This window comes from Artibeus jamaicensis, unplaced genomic scaffold (assembly GCF_021234435.1).
Source record: "Artibeus jamaicensis isolate MK-2021 breed Jamaican fruit bat unplaced genomic scaffold, CSHL_Jam_final contig_387, whole genome shotgun sequence".
Taxonomy (NCBI): Eukaryota; Metazoa; Chordata; class Mammalia; order Chiroptera; family Phyllostomidae; genus Artibeus; species Artibeus jamaicensis.
In genome coordinates this window covers 1403507-1428270 of record NW_026521812.1, presented here as the reverse complement: position 1 = coordinate 1428270, position 24764 = coordinate 1403507, and the positions used below count along the sequence as shown (strand labels likewise).

At 42.9% G+C, this 24764-nt stretch overlaps 1 protein-coding gene across 2 annotated transcripts in view; it reads right to left on the bottom strand.

Moving 5' to 3' along the window:
• Positions 1 to 1118: 1118 nt before the first annotated feature.
• The window catches only part of IL20RA (interleukin 20 receptor subunit alpha), a 34807-nt gene continuing 11161 nt past the window's right edge, over positions 1119 to 24764 (bottom strand). Inside the window, exons 2-7 of one of the 2 annotated variants that reach the window (XM_037148811.2) lie at positions 18157 to 18292; positions 12727 to 12905; positions 11415 to 11590; positions 10705 to 10849; positions 8010 to 8149; positions 1125 to 6097 (exon numbers count right to left, since the gene is read on the bottom strand). In XM_037148811.2, the coding sequence (XP_037004706.2) occupies positions 5306 to 6097; positions 8010 to 8149; positions 10705 to 10849; positions 11415 to 11590; positions 12727 to 12905; positions 18157 to 18292 (1568 nt within the window). In that variant the 3' untranslated portion in view covers positions 1125 to 5305. Of the gene's footprint in view, positions 6098 to 8009; positions 8150 to 10704; positions 10850 to 11414; positions 11591 to 12726; positions 12906 to 18156; positions 18293 to 24764 lie in introns of those variants that run through there. The other variant, XM_037148812.2, reaches the window with a different exon arrangement.

Genomic DNA, 24764 nt, shown 5'->3' with positions numbered 1-24764 from the left:
AGCGGGCCTTGGAGGGAGACACGCTTAGGGAAGCTTCACCCGGCGCCTTTGCGCATTCAGAAATGAGAGCCAGCGGGAAACGTTGTTAAAGACTAACTAAAACTAGCAAAGGAGAAAAGAAATCTTGCAGGTGCCACAAGAAACGGAGTCTGGAGGAATGTCAGTGGTAAACAGAAATGCTTAAGCAGGAATCCCAGGGAAAGCCAAGGTGGCCTTCAAGCACCTGTCGCTGAAGATGCAGAAGACTCAGAGGACAGGGCGTGCGAACTAAGCCCGGGGAGCCCAACACCTTAGAGGGAGGTAACGACCACCGAAGCCTCACCCAGCCACTCGGCAGAGGTAGCGATGTTCAGGGTGCAACAGTCTAAAGAGGGCCCGTTACCCTTCCAGGACTCACAGCGCTCTGCTCTTAGAAACTCCAGCTTCTGGTTGGTACTTGACTAAAAAATATTGTAAAGTGTTACATTAAGAAAAATAATTAACAATCTGCCATTTCAATAGTCTTAGTTGAATAAGACTGAAACTTTATAAAGTTAATCTAAGTATAGTTAAAATAAGATTACTTGTTATACATGTTTGAATAAAAAGAGCAAGTTATACAAGAGTTCAGTATGACCCCTTTTGAGGGGAAATATATATATATAATATTGTACATATGTATGTATGTATATATATATGTGTGTATAAACACACACACATGCACTGAAGTGTCTGGAAAGTTCTACACCAGGGTTTGTCAACCAGGCCATACAGTTGACACTTGGGCAGGACAGCAGTTTGCTATGGAGGCAGCTCTGTGCATTGTGGGATTTTTAGCAGTGTTTCTGGTTTCTCCCCACTAGGTGCTAGGAGCACCCTCCAGGAGTCCTGACAATTGAAAATGTCTCAAGATACTGCCAAATGTCCCATTAGAGGCAGAGTCCCCCCCAGCTGAGGACCATTTCTTTACCCTACTATGTTTAGAATGGTTAAATCTGGTGGGAATATTATAGGTGACCCCCCTTTATTTCTAGTTACTCTAGAGTGAATATCTGTACATTCACCTTTTATGGCAACAAAATAGAAGCTACTATTAAAATAGCCACAACCACAGAACTATTTATTTAAAAATTACAGGCACATGCTTTTGACCGAGTTCTTTGGAAAAACTGTAGGTACAAGCATTATGGAAGATATAATGTGAGGAACCACAAAGAAAATAAAATAGAGGAAAACAGTTCTTCTAAGATAATGTAGCAAAAATTCACCTCAGGGCACGGGGGTGGTAAAGAAGGAACCTGCTTTCTCTGACTGATGACCCGGGGTACAGTCCATGCCGACGGAGCCCTGTTTGAGGTTCTCATTCCACTCACCACGCCGGGCAGACGTGCACTCCTGCCTGTACCAGTGGTTTTTCTCGGCACTGATTTCCTCTGCATCCAGCTCAGCTGGGGGCACCCGATCTTTTCCATTTCGTAGACCTCGGGGACAAGTGTCCTTCTTTACATACTCTCTTCCTTTGTGCAAAATGTGGGACCAGGTTTCACTCACTTTCTGGTGGGGTATTTTCATTTACCCAGTTGTTCAGAATTTATGACCTCTTGCAGAAAAAGAGCTACTAATAGATGTGTTCACAAGGAAAACTACCTAACGTGGAAGAGGTATAAAAATCCTAGAGCTAATGAAAAGCCAGTGAGCGAATAAAGCGTACTTGTCCAAGATTCTGAAACCTCCATTTCCCAGCTCTGGAGGCCTCAGGCTTGGGGATGGAACTCGATAAGGTCCCAGAAAATGATTTCTTGGAGCTGCTGAGCCCTAAAAACAGGTGACAGGCTGCCCGGTGGGCACTGCCCACACAGACACACTCAGAATCTAAGAAGGTGCTACCTTCCCCATAAAAATACCTCTTATGTGCTCACATTTCAATGTGCATGTGTGTACATATGTTGCACAATACTGAAGCAACAAAATTTTGAAAATGCTCAATAGTTCTGACTTGCTTAGACTGACAAAAGATACAAAAACAACTCAGAATTAGATTCCTTTCTATAAAACCCTTGATGGGTTTCAACCTGAAGGCATAAAGTGGGAAGCAAATTACTATTGTACTTTCAGGTAAGAAAAACAAAGTGAGGCCAACTCCGCTTTTGCATAGAAATAGTCGCATTGTCTAAATGGCTTCTCTTTCTGGTGTGAAGCACGCTCTCTGCTGTAGATAATGACAACAAACACACACATATGTAGCACTCACTATGTGCCAGGCACTGTTCTAAGTGCCTTCTGTACTCTAACGCTATCCTCAGAGCAACCCTAAGTGAGTCGTCATCCTTAGTTCATAGATGAGGACAGTGTAAGGCATAGTAGGTGCTCAATAAGTTTTTGTGAATGAAATAAGCCAAACTATCATCAATCACTTTATTTTCTTTTTGCTCTTAGTAACAACCCATTGTTTCCCACATCTGCTCTCCTTTTACAGTATTATAAACCTGTTCTTCAAAACTGGCAGAGTCACTTTTATAAACATTGAGAGGAACAGAACACTCTGTTTAATATAATTATGCTCCAAATTAAATCATTAGATCAGAAGCTGTTTGGATTTGTGGACAATCTCAAAAGACCATGACTCCAGACCATGACGTCCATCTCTACCAGCATCGTCTGCCTGTGCCAAAAATATTAATAAGGAAATATGGATATCTGTTTTCCTGAAAGAGCTTCAATGGATTATGAGTTTGTGATTAAAATAAATATGTATTAAGGTAAATCATATGAAATTGCTGTTTCTGCAGGTCAAAACTAGTCAAATAACAATTTTACATGGTTCAACCTAATAAATTCTGTCATAGTTTAATGCAGTGTAACTATAGAGTTTACTTTTCTAAGTGAATGGTGAAGGGGATTGGAATAGTTACTGGAAGTTAACTAGGATGGTGTTGTTTTATGGTACTCTTTAGTTTCCACAGTGAAGTAGGTCACATGTTTAATACACTTAACCTTCCATGTTCATTTAACCTATTTCTTTTGTACGTCTTTGTCTACTTATTCATCTTAAGATTGTGTAGATGAGGAATATCCATTCATACATATTCCAAGTAGTCTTTGAGACACTGTCCATTTTAATAGAGTAATGTAATAGTCACACATTGTTTCAACTGCTAAACATGTTCTAGTTACAGGCTATGTAAACATCTTACAAAACACATTTCCATATGCATTGAATATTAACCCCTCGCCAAGGCTACTGTCTGTGAATATCACCTCCCATTCCGTTGGCTGCCTTTTTGTTTTGTTGGCCGCTCTTTTGCTGTGCAGAAACTTTTTACTCTGATCTATCCCCATCCATTTACTTTTGCCTTACTTCGCCTGCCTTTAGAGAAAATGTTCTCCAAGGTCCAGATTCCTGAGTTTAGTACCTATCCTTTCTTCTCTGCAATTTATGGTCTCAGATCTTATATTTAGGTTTTTGATCCATTCCAAGTTAATTTTTGCATGTGGGGACAAACTGTAATCTAGTCTCATTCTTTTGCACGTGGCTTTCCAGTTTTCCCGGCACCATTCATTGCAGAGGCTTTCTTTTCTTCATTGTTGTTTTTGGCTCCTTTGTCAAAAATTATTTGCGCATATACATGTGGTTTTATTTCTAGGCCCTCAATTGTGTTCCATTCTGTGTGTCTGTTTTTCTGCCAATACCATGCTGCTTTAATCATTGTAGCTCAACACCAAACAAACAATCCAATTAAAAATGGGCAGAGGACCTGAACAGACACTTCTCCCAGGAAGATCTATAAAATTGGCCAACAGACATATGAAAAGATACTCAACTCCACTAGCTAGTAGGGGAATGCAAATGAAAGCTGTAATGAGATACCCCCTCACACCTGTTAGAATGGCTGTTATCGACAAGACAAGTAACAACTAGTGTTGGGGAGGCTGCAGAGAAGAAAGGTTCCACAGCTGTGGGAATGTAGACTGGCTGTTCCTCAAAAAATTAAGAATAGAGTTGCCATATGACCCAGCAATCCTCTTCTGGGTGCCTACCTGAAAAACTCAAAAACATTTATTCACAAAGATACATGTGCTCCTATGTTCACTGCAGCATTGTTCACAGTGGTGAAGACATGGAGACAACCAGAGTGTCCTTCAGTAGAGGACTGGACAAAGAAGACGTGGTGTATGTACGCAGTGGAATACTACTGAGCCCAAGACAACCTACTGCCATTTGTGATAACACGGATGGACCCTTGAGAATAGTATGCTACGTGAGGTAAGTCAGTCAGAAAGAGCTAAGAACTATATGATTTTACTCATATGTGGGGTAGAAAACTGAAACTCATAGACGCAGACAACAGTATGGTGGTTACCAGAGGGGAGGGGTGGGGGCTGGTAAGGCTAAAGAAGGCCAAATATACAGTGATGGAAGATGACTGGACTCTGGGTGGTAGGCACACAATGCAATGTACAGATCATGGATCACAGAAATGTATACTTGACCCCTATGTATAATCTCATTAACCAATGTCACTCCAATGAAGTTAATTAAATAAAAACCTTTCTAGAAATAAGTGTAATATTCCATTATAAAATGTGTTGTTTTCTTTCAGGCTAGTCCCCTACTAAAAAGTCCCTACTAAGTTCCTGAGAGGACATTTTCTGACTACAAAATAATAATTACAATTTATGTTTACACTTCAAAACTTCTCATAAAGTATTAATATGACTACTTAAAATAGCCAAAAAGTGTGTGATATCAAGAAGATCTGTGCTTGACTTGTTTACTTTGCACATGTATTATTGATTCGATGGTGGGTTAGGGTCCCTGAGTGTGACCAACTTTACCACCCACTCAGTGATATTTGTGTGTTTCATATATCTCATTCTTCTAACAATAAGTCAAATTCTAAAAAAGTAGCATTTATGACATGAAATATTTTTTGCAGTGTTACTTACACACTTAAGTACCCAGAAAATAACTGTGGAAGTGTGCTTATTAGAAAATCACAAAGACGCCACTGTACATCCGCCTGAACACATTCGGCATCCAATCTGGCAAAAATTTTGGAGCTCTTACTGGATACAAAGCAGTGTGTCAGCCATGGCACCCCAGGGCCCGCCATCACTGTTGAAGATCCCTAGGCACAGACCAACCGCCCATAGGAGACAGACTAAAACAAGTGCTATGGGAAGAGAGAGAAGAAATAAGCAGTTCTCCCAGACACAGAGAAATATGGGTAAAATATGGGTAAACTTCTTTTATCCCAGGTACTTTATTGCTCAGTCACTCAATTGTTCACACTTGTGCGCTTTGTAAGGGAGGGGAGTTTGGGTGTTAGTCTTCCATTTGTACATACAATCCCCATTCCTCCAAAAATCGCACCAGATAGGTTTCATCTTCTTCCAGAGGCTTGTCTGAAGGCTGTTCCTCGTAAAGTCTAGACAAAAGGCTCTTGTCTGGGAGCTCCTTGTACTCAGGATGCTCACAGACCTCTGAGTCATGTTCAAAGCTACATAATGAAGGTATAAACAGCCTTCCAGTCTGAGGGTCCCAGTCGACCAGTGTGGTCAATGGCTCTTCTTCTGGCCCCTCTTCTGGGTCCGCATGCTCCTCTGGCAGGTGGTCCAGGTCCCTGAGCTGAGGGGCGTATGAATACAGTAGTGTGTGCAGGCCCGAGTCTGCGGAGGCTGCCTGGTGCTCAGACACTTTTCCTGGTAGGAACACCTCCTCCGGCAAACTGAGCTCTTGGTCTCCAGGCCCCACAGGAATGTCAGTAGTTCTTACGTCATATCCATATTCCACAACCATTTTATCTGTGGGTATTGTTCTGCTGAGTGACTCTTGCTGGGTCAGGAGAAGCCCTCTGGAGCTTTGCTCAGCATCCCAGAAATCGTCCACCAAGTGTGAAGCATACCCTAAGTGTTTCACCTCCATTTCTTCTTGACTGGGCTCCTGGCCCTTGCTGGGCTCATTCAGGTCTGACACATCATTGCTTTTTTCCATCACACTGATACCCTTAGGAGAAATTTTAGAATCCTCCATAATATTGAAGGTGATAAAGTTAATCATGATTTTTTCAGCAGGTACAAAGAATCTTTTGTCAAGTTCATTTCCATAAATCAAAATCTATAAAGAGAGAAGAGAATGGTTTTCACCTTTTCACTTTAAGGGAGACATTAAAAACAGTTGTTAAGTAGAACTTATACTGTCATCAGAAGGTTTGAAAAATCTATTCTTACCCACTCATGGAAGTGAAAGTTATGCTTGGAACATACAGAAAACCTCATTCACATGGAGGCAAGAGACCCAAGGCACAGGAAATGCACGTGGAAGTGAAAAGTGGTTCATGAGCGGGCATTTTTCCAGGTCAAAGATGAGGGTATGACCGTCTCCTCCTCTAATTGGCTGAGGAAATTCGGGAAGTTAATTTCTCCAGCCTTGGTTTTTAATTCTGCAAAATCAGAATTTCTGCCACAGAAGGAGTGGTTAGAACTAAGTGAAATAGAGATTTTGAAATTGCTTTGTTAATTATAGTTTAATTATAGTATTTGTTAATAAGCTGTGGTTACATGGACAAAAAAATGTGAATGAGCATGAAAACCAGATGGAAAAAGGAAGATAAGAATGAGCAGGGACGGTCTTCTTACTTCCATTCATATGCCAGTCCAGTCATGCTATACAGAAGCCAAAAAGGGAAATCCATTTGCCAGTTTATGGCAGACAGAGAAACTCTAAATCAGGTCAGAAAAACTTGTTTTGGATTAAAATCTTGCTGGGGATATGTGGGAGGTGCCTGCTTCAATGGCCAATGATGAGTTATGTGACACCTGCGTTGTCTAATCTATGATGCGATTTCATTTGACCTTATGAAACAGGTCTTTCAGCTTCACTCTTTCACAAATTTTTTTGGTTTCAAAAAGTCACTTGTGGTCAATTCTGTGTCCTCCTAGGAAAGGTCCCCTTATACCATTAAAGAGCTAACTCTAAAACTTAAATGCAGGCAGATTCTTAGAAACATTTTAAAAGTGAAATAATAAAAATACCTGTATACATTGTGTATATGTGAACATACATTTTAGTAATTCCCAAAGAAGTCATTTTTATTGTTCAACTATGCTCAGCCTTTCAAATCCCTTCAGTGCATGGTCCAGAAGCGTAAGATTTATTCCTTTTCCTTTCTTGCTTCTCCTCACTGCAAATGATGACATCCTGGCCATTCGCCTTTTATGTGCGCTTTCGTTCCGTGTCTTCATCTCCAGCCCTCCACCCTACTCTCCTCCTTTAAGACGCTCATCTTCCCTCCTGGTTGCTTTATTTGTTTCTTCTAGTCTCTCCCCCTGATGCTGTCCTAGATCCACGATGCATTTGGATCCATGTAAAACACACTATTGACCATGACACTCCCAATGTAAAATCCTATAGAGATTTCTTTGCCAACAAAAAAAAGCCCAAGCTTCTTAGAACAACAGCACAATTCTCTCATCACCTGGCCTTCCCACCCACTATTGTCTCATCTTTCATGGCTCCTCATTAGGAGCCTTAGGATTTAGCAATACTATGCGATTTCCCAAACAGCTACCCCTGTTGTTTCTTCTGCCTGCAGTAGGTCCCCTGACTCTTACTCACCTTTCCTAACCAAGCCCAGGCATGAAACCTCCTGATGTCCCATGTAGCGTTTCAGTGCCCGCCTGTACTGAGGATCCCCAGTGCCTGCTTTCATCTTAGCCATACATATCATTCTGAAATTCTTGTCCCCAACAACACTTGAACCTCTGGAATGGCATGACTCACTTTCTGTCCTACCCCAAGACCTCATCTAATCTGGTCACTAAACATAAGATCTTTGTCAAAGCTAAGGAATCCTCTTCTCTTTGGCTATGCTAGTGAGTTAATCTAGTTAAGTATTTTTTAATTCATCAGCTCTTTAATCTTAAACTCCCTCTGCCCCTGAAAGGAATGGTATCTGTTCTAGAGTCTCCTTTTTCTACCCTCCTGCAGGTGTGTTGTTATAACAAGTCCCGCCATGCTCGGCACTCACCAAGTTTGCTGGGTGTTTCTCTTTGCCAACGTGGATGTATCTGTACACGGAGAAGCCCATCACAGAAAAGATAAACAGGGTAACGGATATGGGCAAAACATACCAGAAGATGACTTTAACCTGCCATGCTGATGACTGATCTGTAAAAGAGGGGGAAGGTAGATGTAAGTTTGTGTGGTGGGAAAACAGTGGCAACGCCAAGAGGCTTTGGGCAGACAGACTGCTTCCATTTAGGAATTCGGTTTTCTCATTTATAAATAATGTTATGAAGGTTCTCAGAACACTTACTGTCTCTGACAATAGCTGGTCTTAGAAAATCATCTGGCCTGCCTCAAGTCTTTACGGTGATGCTGCATTAACAACTGGGTCAGCCTATATTCCAATGTGTTATGTTTGCCTTCGAGATTCCTGTTGGTTTTTTATACATGAAGGTGAATGTACCTAAAATTCAGGCAACTCACAGCCTCCAAACCAAGTGACAACACCCTCTTGGAAAGATCCCACTAAGCAGCCCCACTTCCCATGCCACTCACTTGACTCCATCTTTTTCATATGTTCAGTACAGGGTAGGAATGCTCTGTGCCACCTTCTGTGAGACACACAGGACACCCTTGTGCTGGTTACATCCTGGGTTTATCTGGAGCTGGGAATGTGAGTTTGTGTGGGCAGGTGGCTGAGCTGCTGTGTGCGGTGGGTTCGTGATGAGTAGAAGTCCATCAGGGAATAGTAAGACCTGGTGCATAGTTTTAAGAACAGTGGTCCTGGCCCCCGCACTGATTAGAGTACACTGCTGATGAACAGGGATCATTGTGGCTTTTATCTGTCAAGCTCCTGTGGGGTCCTTGGAAGTTGGATGGTTAATTTTACATGTGTTAATTTGTTTAAACCATGGTACCCAGATATTTGGTCAGACATCCTTCTAGATATTTCCATGAAGGCATTTTTAAAGATGAGATTAGCATTTCAATAAGTAAACTTGAGTAAAGCAGGTTACTGGGTGTGGGGGACCAACTGCAGGTTCTTCTGCCCTGAATGGTTCTTGCAGAGCACATCTGTCATCAAATTCCACGTAGAAAGGTGCCGCCACCGCAACACACATGTTGCAGGTGGTTGAGTGTCACCTGCTCCTACTTCAGGCTACAGCTCAGTCTGTTCCCCTGGACACTGCCCCAGGTCTCTGGGCAGAGGTTGCCCTAATTAAGAGGAGCCAGGACAGCGAAGGCCGAAGGAACTTGGTGTACACTACCATATGTTGACTATGATAAGCCTAAGAAACTGTATCTGTATTTTAGGGGTTGGGGGACTTTGGACAGCAGAAATATTTTTTGAAGAATAGTCCCCAAAGAGATAACACTGATTTTTTTAAAAGAAGGTTGTCACAGCAGTGTCTTGGAAAGGTATCTGAGTTGATTTAACAGCTGGGATGTCATGGGAAGGTCAGGGCCAGAAGTGGGCCTCCCAGTAGTTTTACTGCCTTTCCTAAACTGCTTAGGCAGTGCTCCACTGCTTACTGGGAAGTATTTAATCTAATCGGCACTCTAGTTGCTCAGCACAGCCAACTGCTTAAATGACTGCCACTGGAATGTAGGCTTGCCATTTGGCCATTGAGCAAGCTATTAGTAAACGAAGCACTTTATCCAAAATGCAAAAATGATTTCTTCCATCTCTTTTGTTTTGGCTTTTGCTTGCTTAGCATTTTAGTTTTATTTGACATGTGGTAGAGAACTCTTTATCTGACAGGGAAAGGTATGATAAGATTAAAGATTAAAAAATAAAGCTTTTCTCTTTTTATCTGTGCTCACGAAATTCTCTTTTTATTCCCTGGGATATTTTCATCATGCAGTGAGGGAGGCGGGAGGGAAGAGGAGAGCAGGGTCCTGCCACCCACTGTTCCTGCTCATAGCTGGTGACGGAACCGAGGCTTGGGGAAAAGGCTGTGACATTTGTCTCAGGCCAGTACATTTGGAGAGAGAAACATGGCTGAAGAGCCATTCAATGAAAGTAAACTTTAGGATTTATTTTAAAATTTCACATTTTGAGTGTAAGATCCCCTCACCTTGGGGGAAGAATAATTAAACAAATGCCAAGCTCCTAACTTCCTGTCTCCTAACAGGAAGGAGACTCCTTGGAAGCCAAGGTCAGAAAACATGAGAAGGAGACAAACTGAAAGAAAGGAGAGAGAAGCAAGGCAGCGATTCCTGACTGGTGGACCCCAGACGAGCCCGTCAGTGACCCACAAACACAATTCATGGAGCCTGTCATCCGTCTGAGGAGCAACGGGTTCTGTCTCCAAGTGTTTCTAAGATAATGCTTTGCTCGTACCAATAAAGTTATCTGATGTTCTTGAAGACCACAGAACCTCTACTGACCAGGGTGATTATAATTTTAAAAAAGAAAAAAGATGTGTGTAAATATTGCTCACTGTTATCTCCCAAGGCAGAGGCTTATTGGCAGCAAGCACCTGGACTGGTGCTGAGAGTTCCCCGAGGAGGTGAACTCTCACATGGGAATGAAAACATTCCTGCACATGGGCCAAGTTCAATGGCAGTGTCCCAGGCTGCTCAGTGCATTTCTGGCGGCAGCTGTTCCTGCCTTTGCCTCAACCTGTTTCTGATAGGAATGGGTTTGCCAATGTTCTCTTCTAGTTTTGTCGAACCCCCTTCCTCAGACCAGCTGAGAGTTTTTTAAAGCTTACCTTTCAAAGTACTGACACACCGCTTCTGGGAAGGCTGAGGGAGGCGAGGAGGCCCGGGGACAAAGGACTCCGCGTGAACGCAGTACAGAGTGTCCGGCTCCAGCCAGTTGAGCACCAGCGTGTGGTTGGTCACGCACTGAGACCACTAGGTTAGGGGATTGCAAACAGCAGTTACAGGCAAAGATTTCCAGTACCACCCAGACAATAACTCTATGGGATATAAAAGACCAGGATAGCATGAAATCCTTTACTATGACTACGAGCTTTCTTTTTAGCAATGGCTTTAAAACACCCTTTTCCTTTAGCTCAGCAGAGCATGGTCAGGGACTGGAACAATCCTGGGAATGAGGTTAATAATAACACAAGGGTGAGTTTCTTATTCAACTTTGTCCTGTGTTCTTGTTAACATTTTCTTTCTTGGAGAGTGTCTGACAGATGTAATGCAAGTGGAGGCTGTCCATCCAATTAAGGTGGAAACTCCTCCATCTGCAACATCGCACCCCATTAACAAACAGCTTCTGTACAGGACAGCTGAAAAAAGTTCTTTAAGTTTCCACATAGCTTCAACTGTGACTTGGATGCCATCTCTTTGGAACGTCACACCTTCCCATTTTCACATGCAGAGAAGGAAAGCCTCAGAGCCCCCTTGCTCCAGCACTCACTGCAAACAGCGACACCGACCGTGTGCCCCCGACCCACCTCAGGCTTACCATTCTGTTGGACTTGGTATTGTAGATGGACACGTTGTACTTCAGATTAGGGTATATTTGTTGCATGGAAATGGAACTTTCTTCTGGATTTTTCTTCCACTTCTCTGGAGCAGTCAGAACAACAGAAATGGATTTTTCACCAGGAGTCAAAGCAACCTCTGGTGGGCCAATTTGTGCTGAAAAGAGAGAAGAGAGGGAGTTATGCTTGGCTGTAGAAATCACCTTGGATAAAGCTACAGTCTAATCCTGCAGGGATCAAAGCTCCAAAGCCCATGCTCTCAGGAGATGCCTCCGGGTGCTCTAAGGTGGGCCCGTGTCACACCAAATGTTGAAGCAAGCATTTCTAAGACTTGGCATTCACTTAGTTCCTGGCCACATGAGTAAATAATACTTGATGGTGGTAAATAGAGTGACACTGTAACACTGCTGTGACGTGAAAAACTGGTGATAAACCACATTATTATGTTTTGGCATATGGCAAAAACAGGACATGGAAAAGCGAAGCATTGTGACAGACCTTTGGAGATGTGACTGGAGTGATTAGAACGGAGGTTAGCGAAGTTTTACCCTAAGCCCCCAGATATGATATCTGTTGCAACTGTTCTTTATATAAATGTAAAGCCCATTCTCAGCTCTTGGTCTGCAGAGAAATACAGAGGGGGTGAAGGCGATGCACTTGGCTGAGGGCACAGTTTTCAGACTTCAGATCTAGAAGGGCACCAGGGCGAAGGCACCAGCATGAGGACCCAAAGGAGAACATGCAAATTTCATTACGGCAGCTCTGAGTCAGCTACAAATGAAGAATGGAGTCATCAAAACCAGTTACCAGGAAGACGTTGCCTTACTTCTGAGTTACGCCTAGAAATGTACTCCATCACACCACCAAGATTACAAGAAAAGGCTTAGTTTGGTTATCAGAATAATCTTCAATCAATTTCGTGGACATGGTCAAGGGTTTATACACCCACAACATTTCTTAAAAATCTATTAGTTGTAACTCAAATTACACAGTCTTCACCAAATGATAAAATAAAATTGAAATTGGATAATATTGGCATCCAGTGTCCATTTGGGGTCTGGGAGAGATATTAGAGGTCATGTGGCCAGAGCTCATTCTAAAGATGAGATTCCGGGATCCAGCAGGAGATGCTCCCCGGGCTGGTCACTCCGCCAGCTGACGGACAGAGTGCAGAACGGAGCCCAGCAGGGCGTTGGCTTCTCGGGCAGAGCTGTCTGTGAAGAAACTGTTAACACTATGACATCAGATGAACGTGATAGTGATTTATGTTTAACAGACAAGTGTGTTACTTACTTTCTAAGAGAGGATAGAATCGTCCAGTTTCTGCCCATTTAGAACAATTAGTTCCCCAAATGGCCTTTACTCTGGCATAATACTGATGCTCATAGTCATGAGTTTCAGCAGAGAGATCACAGGATGTCCTGCTGATATTTCTGCATTCGGATTTATTCAGCCATTTCTTTTGCCCATATCTGCTGAGAACAAAACTGGGAATTAATAATGCAACACCCTCTAAGCTTTTCAATAGTTAAAACGCAGTCATTATATAAAACTGAATGGAACTTAAGACCTTCTCTTAAGAACAACAGAAGTGCCTGTCACTGAGATAAAAAAAGAACATGCTTTGCTGCTGGCAATTTTTTTTCATTAGCTGTCAGGAACATGAGTCAGAGTTTCTGGAAGCACCTTTCTTTTCTGTGAGTTACCATGTGGATAGTACAGTTTGCAAGTGTATATTTTATTATTATTCTTGGGCTACAGTAAAGGCTTTATATACTGTGTGATCAATTCTTTTAGTAATTGTATCTATGGAAGTGTTTAGCCCACCATGAGCACTAAGGTGAGTCTGATGGGTAGTTTTAAGAAACATTAGTAATTCGTTTTTTTCTTAGAAGAAAAACTACCTTGATATTCTCATAAAACTTAAAAATCTAATTGCCATCAAGGGCTTTGCTCAAAGCTGCATTTTCAATAATTATAGTGATGATGATGATGATTACTAGTTAACATCATCTTTTCCTCTCCTTTATTAAAAACTGACTTTTCCTTTCCTTTATTGAAAACACAACATCCAGAGTAAATGCAGGGGAGGGAATGTTTTTAGGTGGGAGAGACTGAGGTATAGATCGCGACAGGAGATAAGCCAGGGAAAGAGACAGGGTGGCACGGTCGGCTGCTGAAAGGACTCCAGCAGAGTGTGAAGGTTTGAGAAGACAACTCTGGGGCTCCCAGGGAGAGGAGCTGGGAAGACGCTGCAGTGGTCCACGTGCGAGGTGCAGGTGGCTTAGACAAGGATGACGTCTCTTTCTGTCTAGGACACAAGGGTGTAATCGTGGTAACGTTGACCAAGGTAAGGAAGATGGAAGAAGAGAGGGTTTGGAAAATGGGGAGTGGGGAGTAGAGGGAAGGAGAGATGATGAATCCGGTTGACATGTGGGCCTCAGGTATGTAAAAGATACCCAAATGCAGATGTCCACAGACACTGGGGCTCAGGAGAGAGTTGTGAGTGGGAGGTAGGGATTTTGAAATAAATGGCAAAAAAGTACTCTTTGAAGGCGTAGGCATGAATGAAATTATCCATGGAGATAAAGTAAAGCCTAGGATGAAATTTCAGGAGCATCAAGATTTAAAGGTTGGATGCAAAGCACATTTAGAAGTAGACAACAGTGTGGGGCTTCCCAGGGGAAAGGGGAGCAGGGGGAGGACAGAGTGTGTAAAAGGAGCTTAAAAGTTATGGAAGGAGACTTGACTTTGGGTGGTGAACACAACACAACACACGGATGATGTGTTGTAGAACTGTACACGTGAAACCTATAAAAACAGAAATAGCAGTTAAAGAGAAAGAAGAGAAAACAAATATCACAGAAGCAAGGGGAGCGGACGTCTTGAGAAGGAGGCAATATAAATTTTGTCAAGTGTCGTCAAAGATTAAGGGTATCGTCCCTTTTCAGAACATGGCCACAGATTCGTGAAAGTAGATGACCTCCTGTTTCATACCTATCGAAATTCATTAGAAATGCCACAGTCAGATCTCGCTGACTAACTGCTCCGTCCAAGTGACCTCCATGGCCTAGGGGCTCTCCAACTTTACTGTGAGCCACATGAAGAAACACATTTTCCCTTGTGACCGGGCTCACAAAATCATACGTATACCTCACGTACTAAAACAAAGGCTTGGTAAGACAACACCTAACTCTGCCGCATGCCATGCATTCCCTTAGTTTCCATACCACTCCAGACCTTTCCACTAAAAATAACGTTACTTATGTCCCTCCACGGTGATTTCATGGCCCACTAACAGGCCTCGACGTGTCTTTCCAGAAATACGGCCATTGCCTACTTGACCCTCCCTCCTCACACTTCCCCACTGTGCCAAGGGCGCAGCAGCTTCCCAGAACAGATGCTGATGGAGAAGAAAATGCTGTTCGCCGGGTTCTGGACAAAATGCTTTGTAAGTCTGACAAGCTGACAGCCTGGAATTGTTTCATAAATACTCCAGCGATGACATTTGTGAAAAGTAAAACGTCATGAGGGCCCCTTGGTGGTCTCGGACTGCTTTCTGGTAGTCGCAGGGAACCTCTACCAAGTGCTGACTGGGTGCCAGGGGGCGTTTAGTATTTGCGCATTACCTCCACTATCATGGTATCCCTCCCAGGCAGGTGCCATTATGTTTATACCATCTCACAGATGAGGAAACGGAGGCTTGGTGAGATGAAGGGACCCAACCACTCAAGTTCATGTCACTAGTAAAAGACGCATCAGCAAACCACTTTTCCTTGATGACAAAGCTTGAGTTTTCAGTGCTATATTATATTTCTTTACATTAAATTCTTTTGGCAGATATAAACTTTTCTTCAAATTTCATCTCTTACTTGGAAACAAACTTTACTCAAAAGTACAATATGTCACCTGCCCAAAGCTACCCAGCTTGGTCGGTAGCCTGGCTGTGACCCCAGGACTGTCTGGCTGGAGCTGAGCCTGGAGCCCTGCCCATGAAATATACCTCCCTGCACTCCCGCCCACCCATAAATTTGTTTTTAAATACTGTGTTTCAGAAGTTGAGCAATCTAAATGATCTGCTGTCAGAGAGCAGTGATGACTCTGCCCACTTCCAAAAGCCTTTTTCTGAATCACAGACACAGGCGAAAGACAGAGCAAGCTCTTTGTTCCACCTAATGGAGAAGGGGGAAGGCCCCGCCTGGGAGCCGTGCCTTTTGCACGGTGATGTCTCCTGTCCTAAACCAGCTCCTGGGAGACTCCCGAGAAACCAGGATGAGGGTCTAGACAGATGAGGTCATTAGGAAGGGCAGCTGAAGTCTCCTCCTGCCTTTGGTGGCCAGAAGTTTTTTCAAAGTTAAAAATGACTTTATTCTTTTTTGTTAATATGATATATTTTTTTAAAATCCAAACAATCAGAAAAGTAGAATCAAGAGAGAAATAAATCACCCTGCAACCCATTATCCTGGAATATTTGGTTATACAGGATTCTGGACATCGCATTAGGTGTCCAGATGTGATGGGCACCTAATTAGATAGGTGTCTTATCTAAGGATAATTAGATAGCTGAATATGTAGCTAAAAACCAGATTATACCACACAAATGGTTGTCATAAAAATATTAAATTTAACTTGACTTAAACTGTAATATAAAAAAGTGAAGTTAACGAAATTGCTACCATTCAAATGTTTCATTGCCATAAGAGATATTAGTTCTTAAAAGAGCTTTTAAATTAAAAAATGTTTTTGGAGAAATATTGAGAGCTTAGATGTGAAAATAAAGTATTTTCACTTTAGATAGTATTTAATGGTTTCCTGCTATGAAAATCAGTACATAATAGTTTTTCCCCACTTTCTGATTTGTTCTATTATTGTCTAGAATCAAACATTTACAAGAAATTTCAATAACCACATTCCCCATTGCAGTTAAGTCTTGGGTCTTCATTTCGATTGTTACAATGCATACTACCGATCTTCACGCCATCATCCTGTCATTACTAAGCTCTTTGTTCGGGTTCATCTCTTTTTTTTAATGTCAAGTGGCTATTATCTTTAGTTAGTGGGTCCCCTCACTCCCAATAAGGTCTGAGGGGAACGATGTCTGAATTCCCCAAATGCCCGAAAATACTTCTGTTGAACTTGTACGAGTCCCAGGCCTCACCCACTACTCTCTCAGAAGCCGTACACCCTTTCTGCTGAGGACTGCCAATGGCAACCATTGCCCTCCACCTGACTTAAGTCCTGCTTTTGCTACAATGTCCAGAAATCATTGCATTCTCTCCAAGGCCAGTAACTTCACCAAGGTATGCCTTGCTGTTGTTTTTATTAAATTTGCTGGATGCAACATGCATTTATGATGTATACTTCCAGACGGTCGTTACTTTCTGCTCAACTATCACTACCAGTTGGCTATAATAAGTTTTAAAAGGCTCTTATTTAACATTTTTATATTCCACCATTTTCCTAAGTCCTGCCCACTTGCTTTTTTAAAAAGTTCCTTCTGTAGTCTTGGAGTCTATTCCTTGAGAAGAGATTGCTACTTCTTCTCTGTAAGCTGTATCATCAGAAACATGCTCATGAAACACGTTTTCAACAGCGAGAGGCTGATGCCGCTGATGGCACTTCCCTGGGCTGCCCGCCTCCCACCTGCCCTGTCCATCTCACTAGGTCTCTCCCTGGGCTGCTACTAAGCTTCTACAATGGATATGTCACTCGACCTTGATTTCTGTTGTAGCTTCTTCTCCTCTGACACTTTGTAGCACCAATCTGGAGCTCTGTGGGGGACATTTCCTCAATTTCTGGTGGTGGAAATCCTTAGATTCCACATTCTTGGATTGTTAGGTAAGCTTCTTAGTACTGTGACATTTATACTTGTGAAATTATTTTCTGCTGTTTGAGTCTGAGAAGGTATAGGTTTACTTCAAGCTTCTGTGGTTGCTTTATTACAGATTTCACAGTATTTGGCTTGTGCACCTCCTAGTTGTGGCTTAGGGGTTGTGGCCATTTCCTGGGTCGCTCTGAAGATGGGCTTTGTCTATCTGATTTGCGTTCTTTTTCACTTGCACTGAGTTTTGAGGGAGAGGTAAAAAAAGGCTGTCCATTCGTTGCTTTCTCTAATAAGAATGCTAGTTGCACATAATTCTGTGCTCAGTTTCACTTAAAAATGTCTATAATTCTCATAAGTTTAGATGTTTCAGAGACAGTGGATTTCCTTGTTTGCTCAGCCACTTAATAATCTTTCAGCTAAATTCTTTCCCTATTTAAATAACTTCCCTTTGCCTCAGCCCCCAATGCTCCTGTCTCCACCAAGAAACTCTTTTCTAAAAACAACAACAACAGAACTCTTTTCTAATTTAACCTAACAAAACATAACAAGAACCCTGGCTGGTATAGCTCAGTGGACTGAGCATGGACCTGGAAACCAAAGGGTCACCAGTTTGATTCCCAGTCAGGGCCCATGCCTGGGTTGTGGGCATGGTCCCCAGTGGGGGTGTGTGTGTGAGAGGCAACCACACATTGATGCTTCTCTTCCTGTCTGTCTCCTTTTCTTTCCCTCCCTCTAAAAATAAATAAATAAAATGTTTAAAAAATTTTAACATGAAACACCTAAAATTTTCTTCTTTTCAAATATAATACTTAATACAAAAGATGGTTTATCTTTGAGCAATTATTTGAAGCCTGAGTCTTGTGTTTATGAATTCGCCCGGAGGAAACGGACCTACTTACATGAAATACTGCACAGTGTACGTAACTCCCACTTCTGGCAGGCCTTCGGGGAGACTCCACTGCAGGACATTCTCCATGTTTATGGATAAGAAGGTGAGGTTTGCAGGCTTAGGCAAACCGCCTGGGACACAAGGAACTGAAAAAGGAGTAGAGAGAAATCAAGGTCTTGGTGGAGGACGAGGAAAACGTAACCCCTGGTCTCCACTAGTCTCCAGATAAGGCCTTCCAGTACTGGCACACTGTGCATTTCCTCCCAAGCTGACCCTGAGTGGACACTGTGACTCACTTCCACCAATGGAATGTGACAGAGCTGACTGAGGGGCTAAGGCCTGGCAGCTTCCACTTTTGCCTTTTGGAGCCCCGAGCTGCCACGTAAACACTGTGCTCCCTGCTAGAAACACTGTGTGGAGAGGCTGTGCAACGAGGGACAGCTTCAGTTGTCCTGGCTGGGCCCGGCCTTTCCCCCAGGGGCCAGCAGGGGCACTGCGGGCATCCCAGCCACCTGCCACAGAGGGAGGGTGCACGAGGGACTCCTGCCACAGAGGGAGGGTGCATGAGGGGCTCCTGCCACAGAGGGAGGGTGCATGAGGGACTCCTGCCACAGAGGGAGGGTGCATGAGGGACTCCTGCCACAGAGGGAGGGTGCATGAGGGACTCCTGCCACAGAGGGAGGGTGCATGAGGGACTCCTGCCACAGAGGGAGGGTGCATGAGGGACTCCTGCCACAGAGGGAGGGTGCATGAAGGACTCTGGGGAGAAAGCAGACCATCCTGCTGCGCCCCCGTTAACTCTCAGAAGTGTGAGAGATAATCAAGTGGTTGTTTTAAAACCACTATTTTGGGGTAGTTTGTTGCACATATGCAGATAACTTAATGATTCCCTCATCAGATACAGAAATGGAATTGAGAACAAATGCCTCGGAAGGGTAGAGGTTTGGAGATTGGAGCTGGGGTTAGCTTTGCTGAAAAGTATGTATGAAGCAATACTTAGAAAAGAAACCAGCAAGAGAAGACAATTATTTAATCGAATGTTGATAACTTCATACCGTGATCTAAGAAAAACTGTGTCTAGAGGATGAATTTGTAAAAATACTCTGTACAGAAATGATAAAAAATTGAGAAACTGCCAGAAAATTAGAAAAGGACAAAAGAAAGTAAGAGATAGTTTCTTATGAGAGAAAACAAGGATGATCCTTGAACTAAGTAAGTAAAGTAATCCAGTGGTAACATGTAAGAATCAAAGCATTAAACTACGGGGGAGATCACAGAGCACTGGGCAGTAACTGAGTTTTATGAAAAACTTATCCCCTCACACATCTGTATGTTCTAGTCAATGAACTTGGAAAATCAGATTCAGGAAATAAACCACAGCTAAGTCACGGGAGGCCGGTCCAACTTGGCGCAAGTCCCATTATTCCTGTGCACTTTAGCTGACACTCACCTAAGGAAGGAATCACCTTTATGCTCCTGGTAACCCTTGGCTAAGAGTAGCTCTATGCAACATATTCTAATTTCACAAGCCAAACGAAAAGGCAGAACAATTTTTTTACCTTAGAATTAAACTTTTTATATGACCCTGAGGTTAAGGCTAAACAATCTCTTCCACATGTGGCAGAGTGAGTGAAATGCAGGCAGTCTGGCGCGTGCATGCGTGTGTGTATGTGTGCGCGCACAGATGCCTGTGCTTGTAAGGACCTCTGCTCTCAATCTTGGCCATTTTTTGACATCTCAGTTTTATGTTTAAGAAGAAAGTTAAATACTGATCACTGTGTGGGACTTTAGCACGAAGGACTAAAGAGGGTCTCAGAAGGACGCAGCCGGCCCTGTCCTTGATTTCTATGCTATGCTTCCCTCCCTGGCACCGCACTGGATCCACTGGCATCAGCGTTTTCCTGGAGACTATTTACAGCGTGAATTATTTACAGTGATCATTGATTTTATACTGCTCTATGCTGTCACAAGACTTGAAATTTTAATCATATTTTTGAATATGAAACAGAGAACATGGGGAGGCAGAACCATGGAGGATAGTATTTCTCAAGCATTCAAAAGTTTCAATATAAAAAAATTCCAAAGATCTTTCCAGATCTAAAATGCTACATACGGTTCTGCATGTGCAGATGAACTAACATGTGAAGAGTGGTTAGCACCTTGTAAGAACTATAATTAAAACAGACTGTGCATTATAACATCACGGGTGTAAGATGTTACCAACATGTAATTTCATGGAACTATCAGATAAGGAACTAGAATATTCTGATTTCTGGCTCCTTGGGTTTGGAGATTTAAAACACAAGTTATCTTAGATATTACAGTCCAGGTGTATTTTCTCAGCGCTTAATTTATACAAGTCTTTATCTTATGCAACACTGGTTTCTGCTCATCTTTTAATATAAGTAAAAATCGATGGAACAAAATGCCTAAAACATACCCAAAAAAGGTTTAAGGAGTAACTTAAAGTAAAAAAACCCAGATTGCTCATTGAATTTAATTTATTTTTCTTGGTCACTGCCATGAGGAAACAAAGTCATTTTGCTTTTCTGAAGCGAACTGCATTTTGCAATGTGCTGGCAATCATTAATGCTCATTGATTCAACATTTTGTTTAGTGTTTAGTGTACTTGTTTAAATAATCCTCTAGAAATGCTATGCTGATTATCAAAATGTTACCAAAGCGTGGTAATAACAGGTTAAGTAGAGGGAATTAATAACATGACAGTAATGTGTGTACCTCTCCACATTCTGGGTAAACTGTATGTGTCCCCACAATTTTGATAGCCAGCCTCCCAGATGGCCTTGCAGTAGTCCCTTCCGCCCGACATTCCCAGCCTGTCTAGTCCCCTCCCACATGGTGTCTGGGTTGGTCTGTGTGACCAAGGGCATATGACTGAAGTGATGGTACACCATTTCCCAGATTGGGTTATGAAAGACTCGTTGGCTTCTACCTTGCTTTCTCCTCTCGTGGTTGGACGCCTCCTTCCAAGAGGCCTGTCAGTGAGCTTAGAAGTGGGTCCTGTGGACGACTGCAGCCCCAGCCTCTCACCCTGCAGCAATACAACCCGACTAACTCTCAGGAGCGGCCCTGAGCCAGAAGCACCTGCCTAAGCCATCACTGGACCCCTGACCCTCAGAGACTCTGGGAGGTAGTGTTGGTGGTACGAAGCTGCTAAGCTTTGAGGTCATTTGTTACACAGCAACAGGCAGCTAATACAGTAAAGATCTAAAGATGAGAGAAACTCAGATTAATCACCAAAAAAGAGGCAAATTAAACAGGAGAAAAAAAATGGGGCCCCTCGATTCCCAATAATGTTATAAATGACCCCTGCTTTAATAATCTTGAAAAAGTGTTCTTTGTAATAGGTTAATTTGATTTTTATAAAGAAAACTACAGGCCCAATGAGAAGACTAAAAACTTAGTTAGACTTTTAGCCCTGGCTGGTGTAGCTCAGTGGATTGAGCGCGGGCCTGGGAACCAAGCAACCACGGTTCAATTCCCAGTCAGGGCACATGCCTGGGTTGCAGGCCAGTTCTCTCCCTCTCTCCTTCCTTTCCCCTCTAAAGATAAATAAATAAAATCTTAAAAAAAAAAAAACTTAGACTTTTAGTAGCAAATGGAAATCACAGCAACAGCTTTCTGGATTTTTTTTTAGATAAATGCTTAGTTTGGGTCATTGTAAACACATGACGAGGAGTCCTAGTAGTAAATAGCTTCAATAGAAATGCATTTAAAGTAGGTGTTGCTGTTTTATACACTGTTTCTGAGGGAGAGAACATCCCGGCTTTTTAGTCCTGCCCATTAGTCATTTGGACTGACACCGTCTTTTCGATTGCGTAAGTACAAGAGCTATCAGTTTTGAGTCATCCCCTTGTCAATAAATCAAAGTGTCATCTGGAGGCAGCCCTACCACGAAAAAGGAGGAGAGTGGCTAAGAGGAAACTGAAAAAGCACAAAGGGGTTAGACCCCCTTTTTTGTAGGCCCTGAAAAGGAACCTGGATTATATCTGAAATCCAGTGGGCAAGTAGTGAAGCCTGGTTATGAGGAGATGCCATGAGCCTATTTATATTTCAAATAGATTACTTCGCCCTTTGCTGGGAGACGACTGGATAAGGGCAAGAACAGAACTGGAGAGACCAGTAACCCATAATTACAGCTGCCCCAGTGAGGCGGGCTGAGCTTGTGCCCAGATATGAAGATGGGCGGGCAGCTGGGAGCTCTGTTTTCAAAGCAGAAACAACAGGACAGACACCCTGATGAAGCCGAGCTGCAAGGGTCTCGTGAGTGAGAGGCATTCTGTTGTGAGAACTAAATGAACAAATGAGGATTTATCAAGAAATACTTGCCCTTTTATCTGTTGTGATGGTGCAAAGGAGTGATAAAAATAGAATTAGTACTTTTTTTTTAAGGAGAGAAATAGCCCATTTAAGAAACAAAGAATTGGTAACTAGCAGGTCTTAAAGTTTTGAAATCTTTGCAGTTTTTAGGCAAGGCATTGTCCCAAGTTGGGAAAAGAGAGAGAAAGAATGGATAAATGTTCCAATGGACTGAAGGCATTTTTCTAACCTGCCTGCACTGGTAATTTCACACCAAAGGGAATATACATGACACCCACACTGACGTCAGGAGTTAAGTGCCAGTCATGGGCAGTGAAAGCAATTTTTTCCCCACACAGACTCAGCCAAAAAGTACAGCTCTGAATCTCTCACGGCCCACTGACCTCACAGCCCCAATCAAGAAGCTGTTGGACCGATGCACATGGTTATTTCTGAGAGCGCTGCACCATTACGACTGTGGTTTGAAACACGAAATTCTTCATGGTCTGGTCCAACCTCTCCTTTGCAATTCTGCCAAACGTACCATGTTCAGCAGCCACACGAAATTCCCTGCAACACTCTAACTTGCTCTGCTCCTCTGTGCCTTTCAGTTGCGGTGCCCTCCCCCCATGGTATCTTTCCGAACTAAAGAGCCCTTGTTCCTCTATCTGTGCGCCAAAGGAAGTGGGCGCTGTCAATCGTGAAAAAGCGTACCTTGTCATAGCTCAATTTTATCTTTGTAAAGAAAATTACAAACCCAGTGAGAAGGCTGACAACAGTTTCTGGGTAACAGTCTAGTCTTTGAAGAGAAAAACTGAACTCATAAGATCTCATAAAGGGGCAGAACCTCTCTGGATTCCCTTTCAGCTTTTCTGACCTCAGTCTGGGCTTTGAACACTTGGGGTGCCCCGTTAAATGGTGGGTGCATAAGATGGCCTATGCTGTAACAAAGCTCTGAGGGGTCTGCAAGGAGGTGTCCACTTAATGAACTTCCAAGTAGCGACTGGTCAGCTGTATCTTGCAAGCCATGTCATTTAGCTTGGTGTCTCCTTTCAATGTTTGCTTTCCTTTTGTTTCCACTTGGCCTTTGGGCAAGCCCTCCAGCCTGTTTTCGCCTTTGTCACAGCACCACAGGAAGAATGTCCTACGTCCTTCTAGTAGGAAGACAACAGATAGATAAAGGTCATTTGCACCGGGCAAGTCTATGACAACTGCATTTGTAGAGCTTTGTAAAACATGGCTGTTAGGTTGTTTCCAAGAGGTACCTTGTAGACAGGTCTCTAGGCATAGTGAAATGACATATGGCATTTTTCTACTTGCCTTGAAATTAGTATTAAGGTCATCATCTAAGTATGTTGCAGTTTTAATTATATGCCTGCCAGGAAAGTATACGTATTTGCATTTCACTGCACTGTGGGAGAAGCCTAAATACTTTGAATACTTTAGTGCCTGATAAACACCAGCAAAAAGTGGTGAGGTTCTTAGAGTGGACTCACAACAAGCCAGGGTAATCGGTCTTGTGGTTACCCAAACCTCTATGTTTTGGGGCTGAGACATTCTAACTTTTCCATGAAATACAGTACGTTTCTCCACTGGTGAGAAAACTACCAGACTTATGAGACTTCTGCTTTGGGGCTATTCAAGTGTCTCAAGTTCATGACTGACTAGAGAAGCCTTGGCATTGAGGAAGCCCTGCCCAGCCTTGTCCCAAGAAAGCCTACAGCCTGCTAGCCCACTGTGTCCTGCTGATGCTGGAGCAGAATGAAGGAACCACGAGGCTGTGAGCTGTTTGCCACTGGGGACCATGTCCTATAGAGCCTTTCTATCCCCAGTGCCTGGCAAATAGAAATGCTTTTGACCTGAACTAATCAGGGACTGGAGGGGCTCACATAAACCATGGGATCAGGGTAGGACCCATAGGCGTCTGAATGAGGGCAGACTGAACTTGAAATCACCTTGGTACACTTACACTATACTCAGGGCTCAGCATGACAGATGCTTTTTAATGAGGAAGTAGTAGCCCATTGGGAAGTGGTGGCTACATACCTTAGTATGGTGTAAGGCCCCACTCCACCCACCCCCTGCAGAAAGAAAGAAAGAAAGAGAGAGAGAGAGAGAGAGAGAGAGAGAGAAAAGAAAGAAAAGAAAAAAATTACCTCCTGAATGACTTTTCTATTGTGGGGAATGAAGTTAAAAAAAGTTAAGGTATAAAAAGCACCAGAAGGTAATTAACCAATTTCAAGAAGCTTTGAAAACTTTCAAATAACTCATCCTAACCACCACAAAGGAGAGCCAATA